The 27,908-nt window shown below is 33.9% G+C and overlaps 2 protein-coding genes across 6 annotated transcripts in view; one reads left to right on the top strand and one right to left on the bottom strand.

Moving 5' to 3' along the window:
• The window catches only part of LOC106173650 (uncharacterized), a 28,144-nt gene extending 27,677 nt beyond the window's left edge, over window positions 1-467 (bottom strand). The window contains exon 1 of the mRNA XM_087001389.1: window positions 346-467. The gene's annotated coding sequence lies outside the window, so the exon portion shown is untranslated. The remainder of the gene's footprint in view (window positions 1-345) is intronic.
• LOC106173663 (multifunctional protein CAD) lies at window positions 466-27,908 on the top strand. Of its 5 annotated transcripts, XM_087001360.1 has the most exons (46): window positions 466-816; window positions 3,974-4,243; window positions 4,649-4,707; window positions 4,937-5,020; window positions 5,697-5,838; window positions 6,139-6,310; window positions 6,519-6,704; window positions 6,954-7,055; window positions 7,260-7,416; window positions 7,715-7,846; window positions 7,999-8,232; window positions 8,506-8,727; window positions 8,908-9,096; window positions 9,379-9,612; window positions 9,815-9,958; window positions 10,222-10,389; window positions 10,640-10,716; window positions 11,028-11,274; window positions 11,504-11,602; window positions 11,807-11,908; window positions 12,174-12,479; window positions 12,825-13,043; window positions 13,272-13,439; window positions 13,622-13,804; window positions 14,131-14,235; window positions 14,483-14,758; window positions 14,962-15,043; window positions 15,326-15,492; window positions 16,783-16,947; window positions 17,232-17,363; window positions 17,920-18,121; window positions 19,468-19,583; window positions 20,380-20,595; window positions 20,931-21,225; window positions 21,515-21,553; window positions 21,846-21,908; window positions 22,215-22,286; window positions 22,936-23,126; window positions 23,421-23,498; window positions 23,794-23,935; window positions 24,110-24,180; window positions 24,362-24,487; window positions 24,692-24,847; window positions 25,105-25,206; window positions 25,427-25,521; window positions 25,998-27,908. In XM_087001360.1, the coding sequence occupies exons 1-46, from the start codon at window positions 732-734 to the stop codon at window positions 26,098-26,100; spliced, it is 6,975 nt and encodes a 2,324-aa protein (XP_086857486.1). In that variant the 5' UTR covers window positions 466-731; the 3' UTR covers window positions 26,101-27,908. The 5 variants fall into 5 exon arrangements, with proteins under 5 accessions (XP_086857486.1, XP_086857487.1, XP_086857488.1 ...); XM_087001361.1 differs by lacking the exon at window positions 21,846-21,908; XM_087001362.1 differs by lacking the exons at window positions 21,515-21,553; window positions 21,846-21,908.

Genomic DNA, 27,908 nt, shown 5'->3' with positions numbered 1-27,908 from the left:
AAATGAGAAGATTTAATAAATTTCTAAACTCATGTCTTGCATGGAAATGATATATATAAATCAATGACTATATACATATATTCATCGTGTTCTTTGCAATCAAACACACTAACTATATGTCTTCAATGAAGTTCAAACATGGATTGTTTACATGTTGCCATGTCTGAAATTTCTTAGTAGGGCAAAGCATTTGAAATTTCAAACCGATCATTAGGGTTATTCTTTTCAAATTGGCAATGCACAGTAAATCAACACAAATCCAGTGTTAAAAGATACATATTGCAAAATTCTGAAATAACTTCTATTGCAGATACACTAAATGCCAAGAATTTTGCCAAATAGTACCCATCATCTTGTCTCCATCAAGCAGTGCGCCATATTGGATGTTATTACAATACTCGCAAATTATTGGACGAACAGGCGCACCTTCCACTTCGCGGAATACGGCGCGAGCCAACCAGTGCAATGGCGGACGTCCATTGATCCAGTTTTCTCTCCACGTGTGAAAAATATATTTGGCCGACTGCTGCGGAACAAAGCCTCCGATTTCTAAGAGAATTTACAGACAGGTTCAGGAAGATTCAGAGAAGCAATAGGATCATTTTTGGATAGATCTGTAGTCGTCGTACAAAATACTCAGAGTTTTATTTGTCGCACATTTTCTTAGCGAAAATCTTTGCAAAACAACACGTGGTGTTCTAAAGGTTTTTTGGTGCAAACTGCGGCTTACAATGGCGGCTAATTTGATTTTAGAAGATGGTACTTCTTATACTGGGAAGTCATTTGGGGCTGAAATAGACATGGCTGGTGAAGTTGGTATGTATTGAAAATGAGTGAAATGTGATGAATTTATTAAAGAAATGTACACAGTGGGAATGGGCGATGCTTTACGTACTCTAGTACCGATAAGCCATATACAGAGGTGTGATTTAATTTTTTTTGCAAGAGCTGTATTTGGGAAACACATTCCTGAAGATTTATCATAATCACATTGAAATTTTATTCTTGAGTTCTATTAATTATAAATATTGTTTTTATTTTACTTTTATTTTCATCTTGAGAGAAATTTACATGCTATAGCCAGTGCTACGTACATGTACAGTACATAATTGTATTAAATACCTAACTTTTGACATACAAAATTTTAGAGAGAAAATCTTTATATGGGCATTTTTACAATCCTGGGCTCCTTTTTTTCCCACCAAGGGTCAAAAATAGATATCATTATTGTGTTGAAATTTGTACTTTTCTTGAAAGTATAGACCTGAAGGGTATAAGAAATGACAATCCCGAGATAAAACCTTGTGTATGTATAAAGATATGATTATTTGAATTTTGAAAATCATTTTTTTAATTTTCATAAGCTAAACCTTAAAGTGTGTGACTTTTATGATAATTTAAGGTATTGATCTCCAAAAAACCACTTAGTTTTACTCAGAGAGTATTGCTCTTTTATGTATTTGCAAAAAAAATGGATGAAAATATCCAAAATTTGACAAATCAATGATATTTTGTAATTTTCCTGTTTCAGTATTAAATGTGACTCCATGAAGTTATTGATTCTGAGATATTCTGAGGACTTCTGTACTTCACTTTACCTTGCATTAGTTCTTTATGTTGTGCTTCATGATTGTGTAAAATATTATTTTGCACGGACATGTGTGCTAATTGCAGTGTCATGTTAAAATAAATGTCCTTTCCGAAACAGGGATGATTCGGAAAGGACATTTTTTTAACATTTATGATATTGTTCTAATGTATTGTAGTATTTGAGTTTTTAAGTTTTAGGTAAAGTCTATGAATAACTGGGCAAAATAGGTGGAAGCTGAACTAAAATTGAAGTTTTTTTATTACATTTTGTACTTGTTTTGTCTATTCTGTACTAGTAATTCACTACTGGAATTTTATTTTATTAAATATTGATTCTGAGATATTATCCAGGTATTCTTTACGCCATTATACCTTATTCCAGTTTCTTTTGTTACAGTTCATAGCTGTATAAAATATTATTTGACAATGTCAGATTTACAAACAGTAAAGACATGTTTAAAAATGTCCTTTTAGACATGTCCTTGTTTCGGAATGGACATTTATTTAACATTTATGAAATTGCCTAAGATCTCATAGTATGTTGGTTTACAAGGTACAGGTGAAGCAATCATTGGACAAAATATGAGTTAACTAGATTAAAACTGAACTGTTATTACATTAATTGGTCAATTTGGATAGTTTTTGATTCTTTTTTGAAATGTTACTCCATTAGTATTTGATTATGACATAAAATAGTCTTCTACACTCCATTATACCCCATTCTACTTCCTTTTGTTACAGCTCATAGCTGTATAAAATATTATTTGACAAGGTCAGGTTTAAATTTAGCTTAAATTTAGTAATTACATTTTTAAATATGTCCTTTTAGGCATGTCCTGTGTTTCGGAATGGACATTCATTTAACATTTACGAAATTGCTTAAATGATATGTGTGTGTGTGTGTGTCATGATATATGTGTATATATATATATATATATATATATATATATATATATATATATATATATATATATAAATAATCACAGGAAGTTAATTAAAACCTGTCTGCCTGCAAGTGCCTCTGTAAACTGCCAGTGAACTGAATCTCGCAACTTTAACGTGTAGCCTCATAACTATTTTCTTATACTTTTATGTACATCATGAGTAAGCAATATTTAAAGTAAGGTAAGCTATATTATTCAAAATTATATTCTACATAAATTTGATGTGCTTCCCATCATCCTCTTCCTCATGAATAATTAATAGATGAGCAGACCAAAGAGTAAACAAGTGTTTTAGACAATGTGTTAAAAAATGTCTTTTCCGATACAAAGCATCAAAATTGCCTATATTTTCATTTCTACTGATATAATCTCTTCAATTAATTGTTAATTTAACTTTGAAATACACGAACTTTGGGAAAATATGCAATGGAAGTTCTAGTAGATCCAAAGAAAAGATGCTGACTCGCAAAAATGAATTTTTTTGTTGAGTATATATATAGAAATTTAAAAAGATGCCATTGAAGAAATGTTTTTCTATTATTTTTATGTCATATGCATGATGCTCTAACAGTAATTTGCTCATGTCAAGTGAAACATACAGCATTAAAGACAGAATTTTCTCTATTTATAACATTGGCAATGTAAAGGCACTTTGTTTCGGAATGGACAATTTTTTAACAAGCATCTCAAAAAAGGCCACAGTTAAATGGGTTTCTGTGCACTGGGGTTTTCTTATATAAAAATAAATATCACATGTCCTGGGCTTTAGAGAAATATATATTGTTACAGGCTAGGTGCCAACATGTTCTTTTTATGTAAGAGAAACCCAATGTTTCGGAATGGACAAATTTAACGGAAAAACACGGTAGGGTTATTTTGCTCTCCATGTCAAGCTCCAGAATCATCGCGCAGATTTCATTACTTGATACAAACAATACCAATACATCCAAATAATGATTAGGATGGTTAATTATACTGTATGTTTTATGATATATTTTCTGAAAGTAATTCATTTTTGTTTCGGAATGGACATTTCGTTTAACGGAAATACCAGCATGCCATTAAAATACTTTTTTTCTAGGATACACCTCTCTCCTGTTAATATTTAAACTTTTTTGCTTCCACCATACTACTGAGTGTTTTATAATCAAAAAAAAATTCAATGTCAAACACTGTTTTAATTTATTTCAGATTGCTTTTTATTTCATATGACTAAAACGGGAAAAATTTTTGGTCATTTTTCGGGCTTTGCTTTAGCATAATTTTGGACTCGGTGGTGATATTTGGTTTCTATTTTCAGTGTTTATCTTCACTTACACCATTCTCTCACATAGTGATAAAAGAATTCTTTGATCATATGTATGTAATTTGTTAATTAGCAATATGTGGGAAAATCTGAAAAGTGCCCAGGATTGTAAAAATGCCCATATCTTTTTCAGTATTTCAGACAGGTATGGTTGGCTACCCGGAATCTCTAACAGATCCGTCTTACAGCTCACAGATCCTTGTTTTGACCTATCCCCTTATTGGGAACTATGGCATTCCAGACCCTGAGAAGGATGCTCTTGGACTGAGCAGATGGTTTGAGTCGTCCAAGATCCATGTGGCAGCTTTGATTGTGGGTGACTATACAGAGGCCTATAGTCACTGGAGTGCCAAGAAATCTCTGCATGATTGGCTGAAAGAGCATAATATTCCAGCCATTTATGGTATTACATGAAGTTTGCATTTATAGTTGTCTTTCTCTGTTGATATATTAAAAGATTACTGCCATGTGTATATTTTAAACTACATTACAATATATATATATTTCTGTTTTAACCACATGCATACATTCCTATTCTCATTATTGTAAAGATTTTTTATGCGAAAAGGAAAAATGGCAATATTTTAAAGCATTGTGAGACCTGTTAAAAAAATTTAGAGAAGCTTTTTTTTCATTGCCTGCTTAGCATTTTGAAAATTATCTTTAAACTATAGTGATTAAAAACATGATGCTAAGTATGGAAAGGTGGGGATATTTATTATCAATTAGTGTACTGAAAAATAAGATGCTCTTATGTAATTTAAATGGTATGTTATTCATTCGTGTCTTTTTTTTTTCTTAAAATTAGGCATTGACACAAGATCTCTGACCAAAAAAATCAGGGAAAATGGGACCATGCTTGGAAAGGTATTTGTTGATGTTAAACTCCCAATTTTAGAATCAGTGTTAGGACAAACATTGTGATATGCATCAGTTCAGGCTTAATTGTAAAGATTTCTTAATTTTATATTTTCAGCAAATTTACATATTCAAATGATAGAGATTTAACAGTTTATTACCACAGAACAAAACTTGAGGATTTTTTCCCAAATGTAATGACATAAGCATTAATACTATTTGAAATTGTTATTAAAAGGTTATTCAACATGCAACAAATCCAGACAGCATTCCATTTGATGACCCTAACATCAGAAATCTGGTGGCTGAGGTCTCAGTAAAGGTAAGTGAAGGCATGGCAAGACAAGGAGCAGGGTTGTCAAAGTCTTCTGTTAATATGTGTGCTTAGCATTTACTAAGCATATGTATCAGTTCATTTGGTTTTCATTTGCTGTTATATTCTGAATAATATTGAACAACAGGTCTGTGCATTTTGGTATTGTGATGGCAAATCTGAGGGAATTTTTTTCCACTGTCAGATTTCAATCTGTGATATTCTGAAAATGCTTTGATACCTGCATAGATTTTTAAGATGTTTGAATAATTAAATAATAGGGATCATGAACAGGTTTATATAGCTGAAATTTAGAGGCTTATGCTGGCAGTATTGTGTATTTGATATTATTTAGAATTGTCAAGAAGATATTTAGTAAATGCTGTAAATATGATATTGTATAAAAATGTATTTTATTTTGAACATCTTTCCTCTTTGATAAGCTTATAAAAACAAGTGGCTTCAAAATTATTAACATAAAATTTCATTAATTGAATATTGAATTAGAATGTATTGAGCCTTTTTAATGCCCTATCAAAGCATCATTTGAATTTAAGATTTGAACGCCATCAAATATTGTTTGAGGAAGAGCAATGTATACACCAGTATCAATTAGTGTATTGAAAAAGATGCTCTTATGGTAATAATGGTATGATATTCATTATACGTTTGTATTTTGTCCCAGGAACCAATTGTTTATAACCCAAAGGGAGATGTAAAGATTGTTGCAGTAGATTGTGGGATCAAAAATAACCAAATTCGCTGTCTCTGTGAGCGGGGAGCATCAGTGAAAGTGGTGCCTTGGAATTATAAATTAGAGTCATCAGGTAAGAGTAGTCTTTCTTTGATGACGTATTTGTCACAAGACTGATTTGTTTGTAAAAAATACATTTCTGATAAATACTGAAATATTTAGTCAAATTTTTATCAGTTTATTCTTTTAAATTTTATTTTGAAATGAACCACAGTAAAACCACTGTTATTATGTTTTTGTGAAATAATGATGGTGCCACTTTAATGGGCTTTATTGCATACAAGTGAAAATAACTCACCTTTAAATTTTTATATAATGTATACTATAGTGAAATAATTATAATGTATAACTGTGTTACAATAACTTTTTTCAGAATATGATGGCCTTTTCCTCAGCAATGGACCTGGTGATCCAAAGATGTGTGCTGAAACCATAGCTAATATAAAGAGAGTGATAGAAGAGGAAGACAACAAGCCAGTATTTGGAATATGTCTTGGTCATCAGCTCTTGTCTTCTGCTGCAGGGTGCAAGACCTATAAATTGAAGTGAGTGTGACTTGTCATTTTTAAAAAAATTAACTGACAACAATAAAATTTAAAAATCTTTTGAAATGCTTTGTTAAAATCTCTTTATTGCTATTTTAAATCTAGTGGTCAGGTTTCTCTGTCATATCAAGTGCAGCTTGTACATTAAACTGAAACTGATTGAAAAACTTTTACTAAAAAATCAAATAACTGATATGATTTTCTCTAGGTATGGTAACCGTGGGCATAACCAACCTTGCACACACACCAGCAGCAAGAGGTGCTTTATCACTACTCAGAATCATGGGTTTGCTGTTGATGTTGAAACCATGCCAAAGGATTGGTCCATACTTTTCACCAATGAAAATGATAAGAGCAACGAAGGAATAATTCACAATTCCAAACCATTCTTCAGGTGAGAAGCAGAAAGGAGATTTTGCCTTGTTTTAAAAGTATGATTTCAGCTTTTAATGTTGTAACAAATGGATAGTTGGTTTTATATATTTTTTTTATTAACAAGTAACTGGAAACAAAGATAAAACTGTATGCTTGAGGCTAAGGTAAAAAAAAGAGGTTTCCTGATTTTTTTACTAATCCGTTTTTTTTAATACAAGAATGATATTGCAGTAGAAACCATTATTTTATAACATTTATCCATGTTTAGTGTCCAGTTTCATCCAGAGCACATGGCAGGTCCCAGAGACCTAGAACTGCTGTTTGATGTCTTCTTAGATCATGTCAGGATGCACAAGAAAGGAAGAGATGAGTAAGCTACTTTTTTTCATGAAATGGTCAGTTCTGAAACTCACGTTTAAACCAATCAAGTTGTGATAGCATCATATCTGTAGAATTCATTCAACTTTTTATTGAATGAAACATGGTAAACATTTAATCACTTTTATATTTGACATGAAATTTGCTAATCACTTTTTTCTCTCAGTACATGTATTTATGAGCAATATATTTTCAGTATGTCAATCAATGACAGAATCAACCATAAGCTGGCCTACACCCCTCCTCCACATGTGCTGACCAATGTGATGTCCAAGCCAAGGAAAGTCCTCATCCTGGGGTCAGGTGGACTGTCCATTGGTCAGGCTGGAGAGTTTGACTACTCTGGATCTCAGGTAGGAATATTTAGGGATTAGTAGATTATATATATAGTTTGTTGACAACATAGAAGAATCTAATGGATAACACCCACATGCAAACAGATACTTTCTCTGAATGTCAATTTAACCAGTGATATGGGGATTCATTATTAGGTATAACTCATTACCTTTTTCATAATTTTGACTTTCATTATGAATTGTATTTTTAATTTGATCTTGGTATAAAATATAACAAAGGTGATATGTTAGTGTTTAAGTTGTGTAATTTAAAAGTAAACACTGATGACAAAAAGTGCACATTTTGTTATTGCAGGCTATCAAGGCATTCAAGGAGGAACGTATCCATACTGTTTTGATAAACCCAAACATTGCTACAGTGCAAACCTCAAAGGGAATGGCGGACAAAGTGTATTTTTTGCCTCTTACAGCTGACTATGTCACAGAGGTAAAAAGCCCACGTTGTTGGATTTATTCTTTTCTAAACTAACATGGTATCTGTAGTTTAAGAACGAGATATGTTTTACTGATTAATGTGAATAAAAGTATGTTGCTACAATTTGTTAATCAACGTAGAATTAATGTCTGTATTGTACACAGGTCATCAAAAGTGAAAGACCAGATGGAATTCTCCTTGCCTTTGGTGGCCAGACAGCTCTGAACTGTGGAGTGGAGCTGAAAAATAGGGGTGTGTTTGAAAAATACAATGTCCGAGTTTTAGGCACACCAGTGACATCTATTGAATGGACAGAAGATCGTAAAATTTTTGCAGAGAAGATGGAGGAGATCAATGAACATGTAGCACCCAGTGAAGCAGCTTATACAATGGAACAGGTAAAACTTTTGTAATTAGTTTTGTCTTAACAAAAGAAGGTTAATGAAGTTTGAAGTTCTTGTTGAAATTTTGCTGAAAAAGAATTGTTCTTATATCCTAATCTCTAATAGTAGAGGACTTGTTTGGATGATTGAATTTATAAGGATCAGTTTTTTATTTTCCATTTTTGCCTTATAAAACATTTTGAAAAATTAAACATTTTTTTTCTTGTCATGTTCCTGCTTTGTTTTGACCACAAGTACATTTACAGTGTTTACTGTGTCATTTTGCAGGCACTGGAGGCAGCAGAAAAACTGGGCTACCCTGTCATGATCAGAGCCGCCTTTGCCTTAGGTGGCCTGGGATCTGGGTTTGCCAATAACAAGGAGGAGATGGCCTATCTCACCAGCATGGCATTCAAACACACTAACCAGGTGCTGGTGGACAAGTCACTGAAAGGATGGAAAGAAGTGGAGTATGAAGTGGTCAGGGATGCCTATGACAACTGCATTACAGTAAGTCATTTCTTGGTTCAGGTGTACCCAAGCTTGCATAAGCAATTTTCTTCACGAAAAAAAAAAAGATTTTATTTTGCATTGAAAGACGAATTGAATAAATTCCACTTTACATTTCTGCAATAGTAAGTGATTTTTTCACTTACCTTGTGTTTTTTTTTTTTTTTTTTTTTGGTATAGGTTTGTAACATGGAGAATGTTGACCCACTTGGAATCCACACTGGAGAGTCCATAGTCGTTGCTCCCAGTCAAACGTTGACCAACATTGAATACAACATGCTGCGCTCAACTGCAATCAAGGTGATCCGCCATCTTGGGATTATTGGAGAGTGCAATATTCAGTATGCATTGAACCCAGAATCTCAGCAAGTGAGTAAAAAAGTTCTTTTTTGATGTCTTTTGCATTAATTAAGTCAGATAAAATATTTCTTAAAGCTTTGTATTATGGTGGTCATGACAAAATGTGTTTAAATTGTAAGAATTCATTTGTTTCTCTTTCTCTAGATCATCTCAACTTCTTTATATCTTGATTGTTAAGCAAGGAGTTGATTCATGGGTTGGTGAACAGCTAAAAGAGACTTCTCTTTTACAGCCAAACTGTTTACTATCAATAAATGACTCTGCACTTTTGATATTACATTTTTCCTTCAGTATTTTATCATAGAAGTCAATGCCAGACTTTCCAGAAGTTCTGCCCTTGCCAGTAAAGCAACAGGGTATCCTCTAGCCTATGTAGCGGCCAAGTTGGGAATGGGCATCCCTCTGCCTGTGCTGAGAAATTCTGTGACTGGCTCCACAACTGCTTGCTTTGAACCAAGCCTGGATTACTGTGTGGTCAAAATTCCTCGCTGGGACTTGAAGAAATTTTCAAGAGTTAGCACAAAGGTAGATGATTCTTTAACTGATTTTTTTTTTATTTATTTTAATACCACAAGCTCATTATGAGGTTAATGCTCATTATCAAACAGAATATTCAGATCTTTTCGATAAAGCAAACCAAGCATTTAAGCTTCTATTCTTGCATATTGCTATTTCAAATTAAAAAAAAAAAATAGTCAATGACGTGGCACCTTTTTAATTTCCATAGATTGGCAGCTCCATGAAAAGTGTTGGAGAAGTAATGGCAGTAGGCAGAAAATTTGAGGAAGCCATTCAGAAGGCCTTGAGAATGATGGACGAGAACTGTACGGGTTTTGATCCCTACAAGAGCAAAGGGAAAGTGTCTGAGGAGGTAAGTTACATATGGTGCATGATATTTCAAAATTTGTATGGGACTTCATGTGTGATATACTTTTAGTGTGGCTTTTATACAAAATATGTATATGGAATGATTTGGTAAATTTTTACCTGATCACCTGATATGTGCTAAAATATTAAAATGAATGCCCCACCTTACAGCTGTGATGAGCATGTAATTAAATGTCACATTTCCTTGCATTTTACTGCATTTCTTCCAAATGATAGGATAAAGGCACTGTTTTTATTTTATATTAGGAACTCTACAACCCAACCTACAAGAGGATTTTTGTTTTAGCAGCAGCCATACGTAATGGTTATGACACTGAGAAACTCTACAGCTTAACCAAGATTGACCGCTGGTTTCTTCACAAGTTTAAGAACATCATTGACTGTGTTATTCAGTTGGAGCAATTCAAGAAACAGGTTGTTATCTTTGTCTGTGTGAATAAATCAGTGACTAAAGATATTTTGCATCAAGTATTAAAAAAAGTTACTATAAGTTTCTGTTAAAGGCGTGCATTTAAGTTTTTGAAAATGATCAGTTACTGTTAAAACTCACTGAGGATTTTCACCAATATGAAAAATACTTTATAAATATGTGTGAATGAGAGAATTTTCACAAGACCTTGTCAAGTGTCTGTTTTGTGTTAATTATAATGGTTTTTTATGGCAGGATCTGACCCATGATCTGTTATTTGAGGCCAAGCAACTTGGATTTTGCGACAAGCAGATAGCCAAATTCACTGAAAGGTAAACAACATAAGCATCAAATTTATAATCGGAAGTGGATGTAACAATCCAGGTCAAAGTTTTCTTTTCTTCTTGTCTAAAAGCAAATTTATAAATTAAGTCCCCGATATAATCTTTCAAATGATTATGGAAAATCTTGAATAAACTCAAACATGTGTGAACATTATAATGGTATGATGAATTAAAGGTTATTAAGCTAATCAAGAAACATCATAAACAAAATTTATACTTCTATCTTAACTCATATCATGATTTTTCCATAACTTATACTTTATAATAGATAAACAAATGTAAACATATGAATATTTTAGCACCGAGCTAGTGATCAGAAAGAAGAGGATAGATTTTGGTGTCACTCCCTTCATCAAGCAAATAGATACAGTGGCAGCTGAATGGCCTGCTTCCACCAACTACCTGTACCTCACCTACAATGCAGCAGCCCATGACTTGGACTTTCCAGGGGGCTATACCATGGTGCTGGGTTCGGGGGTGTACAGGATAGGCAGTAGTGTGGAATTTGATTGGTGTGCTGTTGGATGCATCATGGAACTCAGAAAGGTGAACCCCAAAGTTTAGTTATGCTAATACTTTGGCACTTCCATGCCCACATTTATGTCATTGCTGTTATTATTCACCTGAAAAATGATATTTGATTAGTATCAACATTATTTAGGATCATTCACTTTATAATACAAAAATCTAAATGTTGTTCATAACAAGAATAATCAATAAAAGTTTCAAGCTTTAATATTGTCAGATTTTAAAAATATTTAAATGATAAATTTAGCTTGGCAAGAAGACCATAATGGTGAATTACAACCCAGAGACAGTGAGCACAGACTATGACATGTGTGACAGGCTTTACTTTGATGAAATCTCATTTGAGGTAAGAGGATTAAGGGCATAAAAATATGTTTTTCAATAATTCATACACTTGTTGGTTGAAAATGCTTCAATTTTTGGAAATTCATTTATCTTTAAAATTATCTATTTCACTTTGGTCCAAGTTTGTTAAATTTTCCCCATGAAATGAACTACTAGTAGAATGGATGGAGAAAAACATGTTGATGTGATATTACTTTTTCCCTAGACTGTTATGGATATCTATAACATTGAAAACCCAGAGGGTATCATATTGTGTATGGGAGGCCAGCTGCCCAACAATATAGCTATGGATCTGCACAGGCAGCAGGTAATGTAGAAATTACAAAAGATACTTTTATATTTTGATCATAGGAAAAGTGGTTTTTAGCATCTGCTATGATAAATTTTGTTTGATCTTTTTTATATGTAACTTTGAGAAATTAGCAATGTTTATAAGCTTTTTTTTTCTTAAAATTTGCGACACACTTGTTATTATTTTTTGGGGGGCAAGAAGACTTGTGAATTCATTTGCACTGTTTCAGTTACTGAACCTAAATTTTCAATGCCCAAAAACTACTTTTTTTTAACAAAAGGCAAGAATACTGGGTACCTCAGCAGAGATGATTGACAATGCTGAGAACAGGTTCAAGTTCTCAAGAATGTTGGACAACATAGGAATCTCACAGCCGCAGTGGAAGGAGCTGACAGACCTTGCCAGTGCCAAAGCCTTTGGAGAAAAAGTGGGCTACCCTTGTCTGGTTCGTCCATCCTATGTGTTGAGTGGAGCAGCCATGAATGTTGTCCATTATGACTACGATCTTGAGGCGTATCTCACCCAGGCAGGCCGTGTGTCTAAGGAACACCCTGTTGTCATATCAAAGTTTATTCTAGAAGCAAAGGTAATATAAACTTTAGTTCAAATTGGAGGGGGGATGTTTAAAATGAAAGAAATGACAGATTGACTTTGACGAATTTCATTATTTTTTGCTGCATGGAGAATAAGTGGATATGTATTAGTTGAGAATGATGATATTAAAAATCAGTTTTATATGTTGCATAAAAATGGATTCTGACAATTTTTTACATGATTGTGCTTCTATAGCCATTCTTGATTAGCCATATGGGTATAGAGCAGAAGTTACAGGTTTAATAATTTAATGTGATTTGAAACACAACTGTGGAATGGGAAATTAGCTAATAATGCTTTTTGTTGTTGTGTAGCTATTTTAAATTTTCACTTAAAGGAAATAGATGTAGATGTGGTAGCATCAGATGGTGAGGTGATATGCATGGCAGTGTCCGAACATGTTGAGAATGCAGGTGTGCACTCAGGTGATGCCACACTTGTCACCCCTCCACAAGACTTGAATGAAGAAACTCTACAGAAGATCAAACTTATTAGCTGTGCTATAGCCAGAGAGCTAGAAGTATCTGGTCCATTCAATTTGCAGCTAATTGCAAAGGTATATTTAAGAGGTCTTTTGCTTCTCATTGTAAAAAATGTACTAAGGCTGCAACAAATGATGAAATGCATACTTAATTTGTAAGTCCTTAAAGTCTGAAACAAGCATATGCAAATGTCATAGAATATTTATTCATTAATTTCTAGATTTTTGATTCTTATGATTAGCTGTTTGTCATCTTCATCATTAGGGTGAAGGTGAAAAGGTAATTAATTTTTTTTCTTTCAGGACAACCAACTGAAAGTTATTGAGTGTAATGTCCGTGTGTCCAGGTCATTCCCATTTGTCTCTAAGACGCTGGGTCACAATTTCATCGCCTTGGCAACGCAGGTCCTTGCTGGCCAGAAACCAGAGGCTATCAATGTTCTTAATGGAGTTGGAAAAGTTGGTGTGAAGGTAGGTGATTGTGTTAAGTGAAAGTGAAACTTCAGAATCCAGATTTAATTTGTGATATAAAATGTTACAGTTTTTTCTTGTTACTTGTCTGAAGAGAATGAATAATGGTTCAGATGATTTGTTTTCATTTTTATTGTGTATATGTATTTTTGACAACTTTATATTTTGTATTTTTTCTCTAGGTGCCTGTATTTTCTTATGCACGCCTGGCTGGAGCTGATGCCCTGAAAGGAGTAGAGATGGCAAGCACAGGGGAAGTGGCATGCTTTGGAGAGGACAGATATGAAGCATATCTTAAAGCCCAACTCAGCACAGGATTCACCATTCCAAAGAAGAACATTCTTTTGTCAATTGGAAGTTACAAGGTGAAGATTTTTTAAACCTTAGTTTTGAACTTCATGAATTTCAAAGCACTTGTATTTAAAGAAAAATGCTTATAGAATTGAAATGAATACTCACCTTTACCTTTTTATATCAATTACAGGTCTAGTGTTTTATTTGATTAAGCAGAGATATTCTTCTGCAGAATTGTTTTCCAATCTTTCAAAAAAGTTTAAATGCAAAAACTGTCTCATTTGCACATAGTAGTTAGATTACTGCATGAGTTGAAAAAGCTACTGAGGTGCATGAGGACAGGGAGCCTGAAGAACAAAATCAAAGCACACTATAATGTTTTCTTTTCACCATTCAGAGTAAAAGTGAGCTACTGGGCAGCGTCCGCACCCTGGAGAACATGGGTTATCAGCTGTATGCTAGTCTGGGCACTGCAGACTTCTACTCAGAACATGGAATAAAGGTAAGCATGACCATATTATGCTTTCAATTTGTAGATGCATTTTGAAATGTTAAAGAGATGAATTCCTTGTTTAGATTGATTTTTTCAAAGACTTGGAGATGTATGTAAGTATCTTTATTTATTTTGTAACAAGGTAATAATTTTCAATGTTTGCAATGTTTCGTTGAAAGGTTTCATTTTCAGAGGTATCACTGTATACAGTTTCATGTGTATGAATCCTTAACAGTGACATGGTTGTTATTTCCAGATCAAGGCGGTAGAGTGGCCGTATGAAGACAATGGTGCTGCTTCAGCACCAAGAAATGGTAGTGGCGATGATGACCGCCGCCGTGATGACCAGAGAAGCATAGCAGACTATCTGGCTGACAACCACTTCCATCTGGTGATTAATCTTCCAATGAGAAATAGTGGAGCTAAGAGGGCTTCCACTTTTGTCACCCAAGGATATCGCACAAGACGCATGGCTGTGGATTACTCTGTGCCATTGATCACAGATATCAAGATTGCCAAGCTCTTCATTGAGGTTAGTGGAGAGTCACCTCAGGATGAGGAATTCATTATAAAGTTTGTTCAAATAAAATATACCAAAATATTATATGCAATTAGTATGATGGGTTAAATGAGAAAGAGAAACTCTATGTTGAAAAAAAATTACTTGAAAGAACATGTGTGAGAAAAACTTATGATGTGTGATAGATATAATAAGTTTTTGTGTGACCTTTTCAGTCCCTGAGAAGAATTAAGGGTCCTCCTCAGTTGAAAACACATGTTGACTGTATGTCTTCTAGAAAAGTTTTACGCATTCCAGGTAAGAGCTTCTGAAAAAATTTGATTTCAGAAGTGAAGAAGGAGGGTTTGTTATATTGTAGCAAGTAAAGAATTAAAATTATACACTGGGCAATTGATGCAGTTATTTGTGTGGTCAAAAGAAATAAAAAAAAAATTATACATCCACAATGATTAATTGTAAATATGGGATACCCAATTACAAAACCCATTTGATAAGGGGAAAATTTTTACAGTTGCAATTTCCATAGGAAAAGTGAGTAAGAACAAATTGATCATTAACAATTAAATCTAATGTTCCTAGGACTGATTGATGTCCATGTTCATCTGCGTGAGCCTGGTGCCACTCACAAGGAAGACTATGCCTCTGGCACTGCAGCTGCTCTTGCTGGAGGTGTGACCATAGTTCTGGCCATGCCTAACACACAGCCAGCAATTGTGGACCAGGCTTCACTGGTCCTTGCTCAGAAGGTAAAATTATATTTTTTTCATTTTAACTTTGGAAATCATCTTGGATTGCCTAAAATGAGTGTGTGCATCATGACATCATGGGAGAATCTTTTAGGAATAACAGTGAGACAAATGTGGCAAGCTGCCATCTTAGAAAGCAATACAAGAGTTACATGCAAAACGTGGTGAAGACTCTAGTTCTTCAGAACTGGGGCCGGTTTCACAAAGCAGTAGTTAGTTAGCGATCGGTAGTTAGCCTATTGCTAGTTATGAGTGCCGTTTCACGAAGCAATCGCTAGTTCTTGTCTCGTTGTTACCTTGGATATTTAACGACTGGTCAGACCAGTCGCTAACTCTAGAGTTTCATTGTACGCATGCGTAATAAATGAAATAAAAAGGTTGCTTAGGTACCGTTGTTTGTCGTTTGTCTTCGTATCCAATATGGCGGCTAACTTTCTTGCTAACCGTACCGCCAGACGGCAACGTAGACTACGACGTTTTCATGAAAGGCAGAATCTATTAGAATATACACATGATGATGCAATTTACGAGAGGTTGCGCCTAGCTGTGACAAAAAGAGCGGCAAAAAGGTGGTGGAGATCCTTTACGACGACCTCAAAGCAGACGTTCTTATGCATTTCCAGCCACCAAAAATTGGAGAGTTAGTGCTTTCGTGACACTTTTACGCAAGAGTTCCACTTCCGGCAGACGGTTTCGTATTACGGTGAGTAACGAGAGCACTAGCGACCGAACTTTACGACTGAACTTAGCAATAAGTTAACTACTGCTTCGTGAAACACCCCTCGAGAATTGCTAAGTTTGCTCGTTAGCGAGATAGTTCAGTAGTTAATTGTTCTAACTAACTACTGCTTTGTGAAACCGGCCCCTGAATAGCTAAATAGAAACAGTTTTTTCAAGACTGAATAGCGCTATCCTATGGATAACAATATCCAGTGGGTAAAATTGTTATCCTCATTACAGATATCTAGAGGATAGCACACTTTTAACCAGTGGACAGCAATATAAGAGACCAAAATAAGTACCCAGCATTTGTGAAACATCATTTCAGGATAATATGTATTATATAAATATTATGTTGTAAATTGTTTTGAGACGTTATGTGTGTTCAAAGATATTAATTCAGTAGAAGGATGAACATTTTAAATTCCCTAAAACTATCCTTCTAACTGACTTGATATGAAAATATGGTTTGAAATCATTAATAATCAGTCAAGCAGTTTTCCCTTGATTAAAATTGAAACAAAAATGTGAAAATGTAAAGCTTGCAAAATGCCCCCATTTTTCTTTCAGCTTGCCAGACAAGGTGCCCGTTGTGACTATGGCATTTACCTGGGAGCCAGTGCAGAGAATGCTACAGAATTACCAGCTCTGGCTTCAGAGTCCATTGGACTGAAGATGTACCTGAATGAGACTTACACCACACTCAGATTGGATGATGTCACTGTGTGGATGAAGGTAAATATGTGAGTTCGAATGCATGCCTGTGTGTATGCAAGCAGGCACACATGCACAAGGGAATGTTGGTACAGTAGTGCTCTCTTATAAAGATAAAGCTTTCAAGAATAATGCTATTGATGTTGGCAGTTTGCCTTATAACTGAATTTATTTATTTATTTATTTATTTATTTATTTGAATAAGATTTCTTGGGTTTTTCAAAGGCTGTGGTTGGGTAAACACTTACAGGATTCAATGCCACAAATGACCATTTTATGTTGTGTCTGTAAATTGTCTTCTCCAGCATTTTGAGAATTGGCCCAAAGACATGCCAATTGTGTGTCATGCTGAACTGAGGACTGTTGCGGCAGTCCTGCTCTTGGTGGACCTTTACCAAAGACCTGTGCACATTGCACATGTGGCCAGGAAGGAGGAGGTGAGAATTTAAAACGAAACGTATGAAGCCTTTAGAAAATTTTTTTATTTATTTTTCTTTTCATCAGTCCATGTCTGCTGTCAAAATAGACTTTTTCGAAGTCGGTGGAAGGGCAGATATGAGAGTATTCACTAAATAATATAACTTACATCATGCAGTATGTTCTGTTTTTTTTTTGGTTCCATTTGTCGGTCTGTGTTAGTAAGCAGCATTATACAAAATGTAGTGGATGGATTTTGATGAAATTTTCAGATATTATCGAGAGGGGACCCCGTAAAAAAGGATTAGATATTGGTTGTGATTTTCTTATTAATTAATTAGTAAATAAGTAAAGACTGTCTCTCTATTGCAAAAAATTATGAAGGGATTTTGATGACATTTTCAGGATTAGAAATGGGCTTGTTTTTTGGTGATTACTTTATTTTCAGAATTGAGCTGCCTTGGTGGAGGTCTGTGCTCTCTAGTTTTTTTCTAGTTTGTTTGTATACCACCAGAAATGAGAAATTCACAATTTGAGTGAAATCATTTTGAATGTGTGATTTTTTATTTTTATTAGATTCTCATCATCAGAGCAGCTAAGGAAAGGGGACTCCCTGTGACATGTGAGGTAGCCCCACATCACCTGTTTTTGACTGCATCGGACATTAACCGGATTGGTGAAACAAGGGCCCATGTTCGGCCAATGATTGCCAATGTGGAGGATCAAAAGGCATTGTGGGATAATATAGACATTATTGATTGTTTTGCAACAGATCATGGTGAGTGTTCAACACAACATTCACCAATTAATGTTTTATTATGGAAAATGTATGGTAGCTATTCTTGACTTAATTATTAGAATAAGACTTTTGGAATAAGACATTATTACCTAGGCCATGGAGGTTATGTTTTTGTTCTATTCTGTGTCTGTCTGTCTGTCTGTAACCAACATTATGCAAAATGTTACAGATGACTTGCTATATGAAATTTTCAGAAACTGTTGGGTGTGAGCCAGGTAACAACCGATTACATTTTGGTTTTAATCCATTAATTGATTGATTTATAATAATTAGTAAATTGTTTGTCCGTCTGTTTGTATGCATAAAAATTACACAGATTGATTTGAAATTTTCAAGATATTGTTGGGAGTGGACCAAGTAACAAACAAGTATATTATCATTATTATCCATTTATTAATAATTAACTTGTCTGCCAATAATCAACATTATGCTAAATATTTTGGATGGATTGAGAGGAAATATTCAGAAACTAAGTAACATAAAAATTAGATTATGGTGGAAATCCATTACAAATTGATTGGTAATTTGTTAGTTAATTGTTTGTTTGTCTGTCTGTTAGCAATATTATGCTTGAAAATAACACAGATTGAGATGAAAATTTTAAGAAACAGTCAGGAGTGAACCAAGTAGCAAATGATTAGATTTTGGTAATGGTCCATTAATTAATGATTAAGAAACTATTCGGAGTGGACTTAGTAACAAACAAGTACATTTTCATTCTTATCCATTAATTAATAATAACTTGTCTGCCTGTCAGTAATTAACATTATGCAAAATGTTTTGGATGGATTAAGAGGAAATATTCAGAAACTGTTGGGGATGGGCTAAGTACGGTAAAAATTAGATTTTGGTAGAAATCCGTTACAAATTGATTGAAAATTAGTTAATTGTTTGTTTGTCTGTCTGTTAGCAACATGCTTGAAAATAAAACAGATTGAGATGAAAATTTTTAAGAAACAGTCGTAAGTGAACCAAGTAACAAATGATTAGATTTTGGTGATGGTCCATTAATTAATGATAAATTAGTTAATTATATTTCTGTTTGTCTGTCTGTTGAAAAATTATGCAAAATGTTATAGATGGATTGAGAGTAAATTTTCTGAAACTGTCCGGTGTCTATGTTAGTGATCCATTGAGTAATCGATTAGTTAATAAATTATAATAATAACTGAGCTGCCTTGACACAGGTCTGTACTCTCTGAGTGCTTTTCTAGTTGAAGAATGAAAACTTTTTTGTGTGAACATTGTTCAAAACAATATGACAATATTATGAATCTACAAAGCATTCTCTGTAGCAAATAGTTGAATACATATTTTTTTATCAGCCCCACATACAGTTGATGAGAAGAACAACCCCAAGCCTTGTTTTGGTTACCCTGGCCTGGAGACCATGTTGCCTCTATTACTTACTGCTGTCAATGATGGACGACTTACAATGGAGGTGAGCAGAAAGATTTATGTAGTGAAAAACTGTTTGGTTCCTTTTTTTCTGATGAACAAATATGCTTTTGTGCTTACATATTTGATGAAATCACACGGTTACAAAATCTGCAGTGCTAATTTCCTTTCTATAGACAAGTGCTAATATAATCTTTTAAACCTTTGCCATCATGCAAAATGCTTATATAACTTTTATTTGAAACATTGCAACCAGAAGTTGAAGTTGCACAGATAAGTGAGCTTGAATAAAAATTTTAAATATTTACATAAAATAAAGGATATACATTAAGATCATATTGAAATAAAACACAGACCTCTAAAAGTTAGATGCAGAAAAAGGGATAAAAGTGTGTAGAGTTGTTAGGTCTTGAATTTTGGCACAGATTTTATAAAATGTGTTGTCATAGATTTTGGTTTTGTGGCATTGAATTTTTTATTGTTACTTTTTGTCCAAACAGTGATTTCATTTCCGCATGTTGGATGTTACTTGTAGTATCAAAGTCAGACACCTCAAACACAGTTGTATCATCCACAAACATGTAGTCTGGACCACCAATTAAATTAACCTTAAGGCCGTTGATCATGGTAATGAATAATAATGGGATAATGAATAATAATGGACCCAACAGGATTTAGGTTATAAGAACTATAGGTTCTAAATATTTTTTTTAGGTGTTTTGAAGGTGAAAATTACAAATTTGGTAGAGAACAAATATTGTGTTACTGTTAGCCGAGTCCCTTGGAAAATCATCTGTGTGCATGTTTTTACAACAAAAACTCATGTCTTGGTTTTCCAGGATATTGTCACTCGTCTGTACACAAATCCCAAGAAAATATTCAATATACCAGACCAACCAAATACATATGTTGAAGTTGACATGGAGACTGAGTGGACAATCCCCAATGCTATGAAGTTCACAAAATCAAAATGGACGCCATTTGCTGGCATGAAAGTGAAGGGCGCAGTAAGGAGGGTGGTTTTGAGAGGGGAAGTTGTGTTCATTGATGGTGAGGTGAGAAAGATTGAAAAAGAAACTTTTCACATAGTTACTGTAGTGTATTGTGCTCATTTTTAGTTGATATTTTGTAATAAATTATTTCAACTATTTCGGAACTTAAAACTTGATTTGGCTAATTGTGTTATGTTGAGCAGGCTTCTATTTTTGTAACATTGAATTTGGGAATAAATGATAGCAAAATTCCATGTCTCTTTTAAGTCATTCTCTTCTGGTACATGTTTCTTAGTACTTGCATGACCCTATTTCATTTTAGAATCAGATAAAAACAAGATTTATAAATTAACTTTCCCAACCATTCTAGTTAATAACATTTCCTTCACATCTGCTAGGTGTTAGCCAAGCCAGGCTATGGTATGGATGTTAATCTCCTGCCAAAAGCACCCCACCAGGGTCCAAGACAGCTACTGGGTCTAGCTGGCAAGCAACAGGGTTCTCAAATGCCTGTGCCGCTTACAACAAGCATCCCATCAGTGCCTGGGGTACTCCCTGGACCCTTATCTGAACCAGCAAGTCCCATCAGAAAGCATGTTGACATTCCTAAGTTTCATCTCCCACCAAAGATGTCACGTGCTCTTAATGTAGATGTGATGTATGGAAATACCACTCTGCATGGAAGTTTGTTGGGTATGCTCTACTACTATTATTGTTCTTCTGACTTTTAATGATTTTTATTGTTTGCGTTAGTATGGATCTATTCATCAAGTCAAGAACCGTGTAATGTGAGTGTTTTTTTTCCTGAATCAGTGTTTTTTTAATTTTTCTTAACATAGTTATGTTAGGTTTGTTTTGCTTGATTTGACTGTTTGTGTTTGCACCTTCATGGTGTTGAATTAACTCATGACTGTGAAATGTTGGATTATTATAAGAACTGTTTTAAAGGGTTTGTGTGTGCATATTTATTTCCCTCATGCAGACAAACCTGTAGAAGGACATCTGCCAGAATTCAGAGCAGGTACCAGTGCATGATTTCTACCCATTTCTTTTTAACATTCTATAATATTTCTTCTTCTTATTTCGTCTTTGTAGCGGTCTCATCATAAACCTTTGGAAAAAATGTCATGCATTTGTCTCTCTGAAATGCATTGCCTGACACTTTCTATCTATCTATCTATCTATCTGTTTTATTAATATCCATCGTATATTGCATTTTTAGGTTGCATTCTTCAATCTGTTTCCAATTGTTTTTTAAAAAAAATTCTGTTTATTATGCTTGGTCCTCTGCTTTATTTCTTATTTATGCACAGATCCTTGTAGCCTTACTTACAATACTACAAACCATGACTTGATGGAACCTCCACCTACGGGTGGTAAGTGAAAACTGCATGCTGCATTTTGGAAAGTGAGAGTCATTGTGATCATGCTGTGTACAAATGCATGTTCTGCATGAAACAATGCAGTCAATTCAGTATTGTGGGTACAGACTTCTGTTAATGCAGCATAATCCTGATTTCAACTTGAAGGAAAGAAAATATAATATTTGGGTAGTCCATTAGGGCAGAAAATGAGGAGTAAGCATTCTATTTCTTATTTCCTGTTTTTTCTCTAAGTGCTTGATTTATGTTAAATATACTTCTTCTATTCTTTTAACCATATCTTCTTTGTTGACTAATCAGTAGTACGAGATCCTTGTAGTTTACTACCTGGGCAGATTATGGCAGGTGCTGAGGGTATTATTAATAGGACAGGTAATTCCACTGTAAACACATTTATGTGTGGACTTGAGTATTTATTTTCTAGTAACTTCATTACAAAAATCACTTTGAATATTTTTCATCTATCTTCAGTTTATTATTCTTATTTTTTTTATTATTTCAGTTTTTTATTCAAAATGATGTATAATATATTTTAGTTGACTGTCTTAAATGTATTGTACTGTACTGTGAAATTAGATTTTTAAAGGATTTTGACAGCATGCCTTTTATGCAAAAATATAATAAAGTAATTTAAAATTGCACAACTTAAAACCGTAAATATTCCTATAACTCAAGACTCACAAGAGCCAGTTTCATAATTATTTATCTACACTATTTTCTAAATATGTCTTCTCACACAACCCTTATTATTTGAATGCTTTTTCCCAAATTTGCCTCAATATAATTTGAGTAGTTTGACTCTCATATCATGCAAACCCAAAGGTAGTCTTTTAATATAGGGCTAAAAACTGAATTATGTAATATGGGTCCCTATGTGGTCTGGTGACCGCAACTTGCAAGTCAATTGACTATATCTGATCAACTCGCTCTCTCTGCTTATTCAAGGAATGTGACCAATTAATTTCTTCATTGTGTTATATTTATCATATATATATATATATATATATATGTATATTTATAGATCTCCACACACCAGGAAGTAGAGAGACAAAAGAGACCAGTTCAGGTGGAGGTGGTGGTGATGTAGTTTTGACCAGGAGTGGAGTGACCCCTCCACACCCCTACTATGCCACGCCCACCTCCACTGCCCAATACATTTCTGGCATCACAGGACAGCATACGCTGTCTGTGCATTCCTTTAACAAGGAACATGTGAGTAGAAGCAAAAGAATAATAATAATAATAATAATAATGAACTTCTATGTAATAATTATAAGATTTTCAATGATAAACATTTCTATACAAAGAAAATGATCGAAATGATCTTTTGCTGGCATCAAAGGCCCTTAGGTTTTCCAAAGGTTCCTATCCATTACAATTATACATTTATATATTTTTTCATCAATAGTCTCTCCTAATCTGCTAGGATATTAAAACCCCCATTTTTTAATTATTTTTTTATTTGTCCGCAGCATTGTCTCATTGCTGCTTGTGATCTTATTACAGCTCCACCAGCTATTTAACTTGGCCCACAGCATGAGAATTGCAATTCAGAAGGAAAGGACACTAGACTACATACTGAAGGTATTTTAATATCAAACTGCTTTGAAAAATAGGGATGATAGAAATTAAATTTATCTTTCATTAGAAATAGTTCAGAGATGATATTTTTGTCCCTATTGTAATTTGATCACAACACGCATATGCATGCATCCTCCAAAGAAAGATTTTTCCTTCAGTTACATAAGAAAATAAAGAATCCACATTTGTTTGTAAAAAATGGAATCCCATTTAATTTTTTGTTTAAATAAATCTGCTATATTTTGTAAATTAATGCAAATGTCTTTTCTGTATCATGTTACCTATCTTTGTAAAATAGGGCAAAGTCATGGCATCCATATTTTATGAGGCCAGCACTCGTACAAGCTGCTCCTTTGCAGCAGCGATGCAGAGACTTGGTGGGAGCATCATTGGAATGGATTCCAGCACATCTTCTGTGACGAAGGGAGAAACCTTGGAAGGTATTTTACCCTTCTAGCGATTCTCCATGTGTTTAAAATGATTAAACTTTGTTTCTTTGTTGCTCCATTATGAGTATGTTAATTTCAGAATGCTTTCCTTGTACTGGTAATTATTTTCTCAGTGATTTTAACGTAAGTATTTAAGTATTTCTCACAGCACTTTGGATATTTCAGACACTCTTCGGGTTCTGGCTGGCTACAGTGATGTCATTGTACTTCGCCATCCAGAGGTTGGAGCTGTCACTGTAAGTTGGAACTTCATTTAATATGCCAAACTGCTGCATAGCTTTCATTATTTTGCAGGATTTTTAAGAGGTAAATAAGATAAAATACTGAATTCCCTTACAGCATAAATATGGCATCCATTGCTGTCACCATGCAGTCACTTTATTCCAATACAAATGCATCGTGTATTTTTGTTCACAGAGAGCAGCCAAGTTCAGTCGCAGGCCTATCATCAATGCTGGAGATGGATCAGGAGAGCATCCTACCCAGGCTTTACTGGATGTGTTCACCATCAGAGAGGAGATTGGTACTGTCAATGGCCTGACAGTAAGTAGAATGAAGCATTTTGGAAAAGGGCGACGTGAAAAGTCAAATTATTTTTTACCTGAATTTTCAAGCTTCAGTAATATTTTTACCACAGATAATTAAGTTAAAGTTATCGTATATGAAACTTTAAAAACCTTTTTGCACCTTCATATGCATATTGTCAGTCTAGATCATATGTCACATAAATAATAAAACTTGTTTTAGGTAACAATGGTTGGGGATCTGAAGCATGGCCGTACTGTACATTCTTTGGCACGCATACTTACCCTGTATAGAGTGAAACTGGTGTATGTTTCTCCACCAAACTTGAGAATGCCTCAAGAAGTTGTAGAGTATGTTAAGTCCAGGGGCATAAGGCAGGTAAGACAACATAACCACCGTGGCACAGGTGTTGATACTACGTATTACAGAAATTGAGTTAACATATGACCCTGAATTATAGTTGCACAATATGTGTATCTTTAAATATCCACCATCACGAGTAAATCAAAACCACCACATATCAATAAAAGGTAAACACTTCACATGTTACATGTTTGATACCTGGCCAATTATTTGTGCTATCACAAATTAATAAAAACTAAGTGTATTTAAATATCATGGAATATTTAATTTAGGAAGAGGCTAATGCCCTGGAGCAGGCACTGCCTGAGACTGATGTCCTCTATATGACCAGGATCCAGAAGGAAAGGTTCCCATCAGAAGAGGAGTATAACAAGGTGAGCAATCCATTTTATTTAGTTGGACTGAAAAGCAGGTTACGTGTAAAATCCTTTATATTAGGTTTGGGGGTATTTTTTTGTTAATTTTTTTCAAGAAAAAAAATCTTTTGTGGCAATAATGCTTACCTGAATTATTCTCGTTTAGAGTTTTTGATTTTTTTTCCTATCTAAAAGCAAGGAAAAAGCTTATCTAAGTTAATATTGTTATAACTTTCAGTCCTGCGGTCAGTTTGTGGTGACCCCACAGTTGATGACCAAGGCCAAAAAGAAGATGGTGGTCATGCATCCTCTTCCTCGGGTATATGAGATTGAGTAAGTTGGGACTTCATACTACCACAATTTCTGGTCTTGAAGACCTTTAATGATTATGATCTGTGACATTTACTTATATAGTTTTTTATTTCAGTCAAAACCTAAGAATAGATGTATTGTACTCCAGTATTACAGTTTTCTGGGTTCTGCATTTCAATGTTCAAAAGTTTAATTTTATGAAGTCAGAAAACAAACTGCCATTTCTTTTCCTGCATATTAAAAAAAGTTAAATTTAAGGCATGTTATTAAGCACTATAATCAGATGAAAAAGTTATGTAATCACTTACATGTAAAGGTCTCCTTCAGTAAGATATATATTGTAGCCCCCTCTTGGTAATATTCTTATGAAATCTATAGCTATTAGCCGCACTGCATATGCACTTAAATTAAGCAATCTCTGACAAATATTTGAGAACACTGTGTTACCATTAAGAACTAAATTAACTGTTACGTCTTTTTCTCCCTCTCCTTTGTAGCCCAGCATTTGATACAGATCCAAGAGCTGCATACTTCAGACAGGCAGAATATGGCATGTTTGTAAGAATGGCTCTGCTGGCTGCAGTCATGGGACGGTTCTGAAGATGCTGCTGTAGCAAACTTCTATGGAAACGGGAGTCTGAATGAATATAGTTCTATTGACATGTTTGTTTTTTTTTTCATTTAATTGTCTCACAAAAAATTTGCCAACGTTAAGATTTGTTGATTATGAGCTTTTGCTGCTTCATTAAATGTTTATCCATGAGGAAATTGCGTCTCTTGCGACACAGTTTATGTGTAGCACAATCAGTATTTGTTGCTTTCTCAAAGATTTCTGATAGGCGCCAGTCAAATTGTAGTGAGTGAAGTATATTTAAAGGTCACACAGCACCTGTTTGCGATGATAAAAATATATTTTTGTCAGAAGCTGAAATTTGATCAATTTTATTTAAAAACGAGATGATTAAATCTTTCAAAGCCAAACTGCATACTATGCCAGACAGGCTTAAAAATAATAACATGGATAATGGAAACAGTTACCCCCAGATGAAATGAATATTTGAAGGACTGATATTGCAAAGAACCTCTCAAAACACAGTAATATTAAGTATCAATTACATGTTTGTTTATTTTTAAAGTAGATTGTGGACAATAGGTCTTTGATTTAGTATTGTGGAGTTTGTATTTCAATTGTGGAAAAAAATTTAAAAGAGGTTCAGTTAAACAAAGATTTCCTTGATTTCATTTCTCACGCTCATGTTGTTGCAAATGTTTATTACTATGTAATGGTGGGTATTTGTAGATTTCAAGAGGAAACTCTGAAATTGTAATCAATATCAAAATGAAACTTACAAAAAATTTTAATGACTAATAAGCAAAAATTTAAGACCAGTGCATAATAAAAGAAGAAAACAATAACGACAAACAAAATACATTCATTCTCTAAAATCTGTGGTATGGTTATCTTGATAAAAGCAATATTATTAATTAACAAAAAATATTGGAGCCTCAAGATCTCCAAGGGTTTGCTGGTCTTTTATCTACGCTGTGCGTAGCTCTGAAATTATGACAATTAGTTTGTAGTTCTACTCTAGCTGACAGTAGCATGGAAAATGTCATTGATTCTTTATAAACATTATCCTAAGTTTTGTTTTGTTTACTGAATGTTTTTCAAGTATTGATCTTTAAAGAGATATATTTACCTTGTCAACAATGTTCAGTTGTTATTGATTTGACAAGGAGATGTGACATTTAAAAAATCTGTTTGATTGTTCAATTTTATAGAAAGATATATTAATAAAGAATAGGAATCTCAATTAACTATTTTTGAAATAAAAGAGAATTAAGGTTGTAAAGAACCCTAAAGTAAAATTATTGTTCAAAACGATATAAGATTAAGGAAAAGGGGACCATGCCTTCCCAACTCTAAAGGTTTTTTACAACTTTAACAATATTACAATAGTGGTCAATTTTTCTGTAATAAAGTGAGTTTGGTTAAATATTTTATAGTTAAGTCATAACTTTTGCCAGTTCAGAATACACAAAGATGACTTTAATTTACAAAATAATTATAATTTTTATTTTCATAGGTGTAGTATTGATGTTAACTTTATAAAAATGTTCATTTACAAAGGGTTTTGTTGCCCGTTTACATTCACTGTGCATAATACTGAACTTACAATTATATAGTTCTAGCCCAGCTAGAAGGAAATGAATTTTTGGGTTAAAACTCAACAAATTTGAGTGTTTTGTTTTTATTTTGTATTTCTCACAGGGTGACCTTTACAGAAAAAAAATGTTTATCTTTACAACAGAATTGTTTATTTTAGGTTGTAGTTTTTTTCCACTGGAAAACTTTGACGTTAAAAACAATAGATATAAAAGTGATATGAATAAAAGATAAGAATCTC

This window comes from Lingula anatina, chromosome 1 (assembly GCF_051362555.1).
Source record: "Lingula anatina isolate TDL-2025a chromosome 1, LinAna3.0, whole genome shotgun sequence".
NCBI classification, from domain to species: Eukaryota; Metazoa; Brachiopoda; class Lingulata; order Lingulida; family Lingulidae; genus Lingula; species Lingula anatina.
The sequence above is the reverse complement of the archived record's forward strand: the minus strand, read 5'-3'. Positions and strand labels throughout refer to the sequence as shown.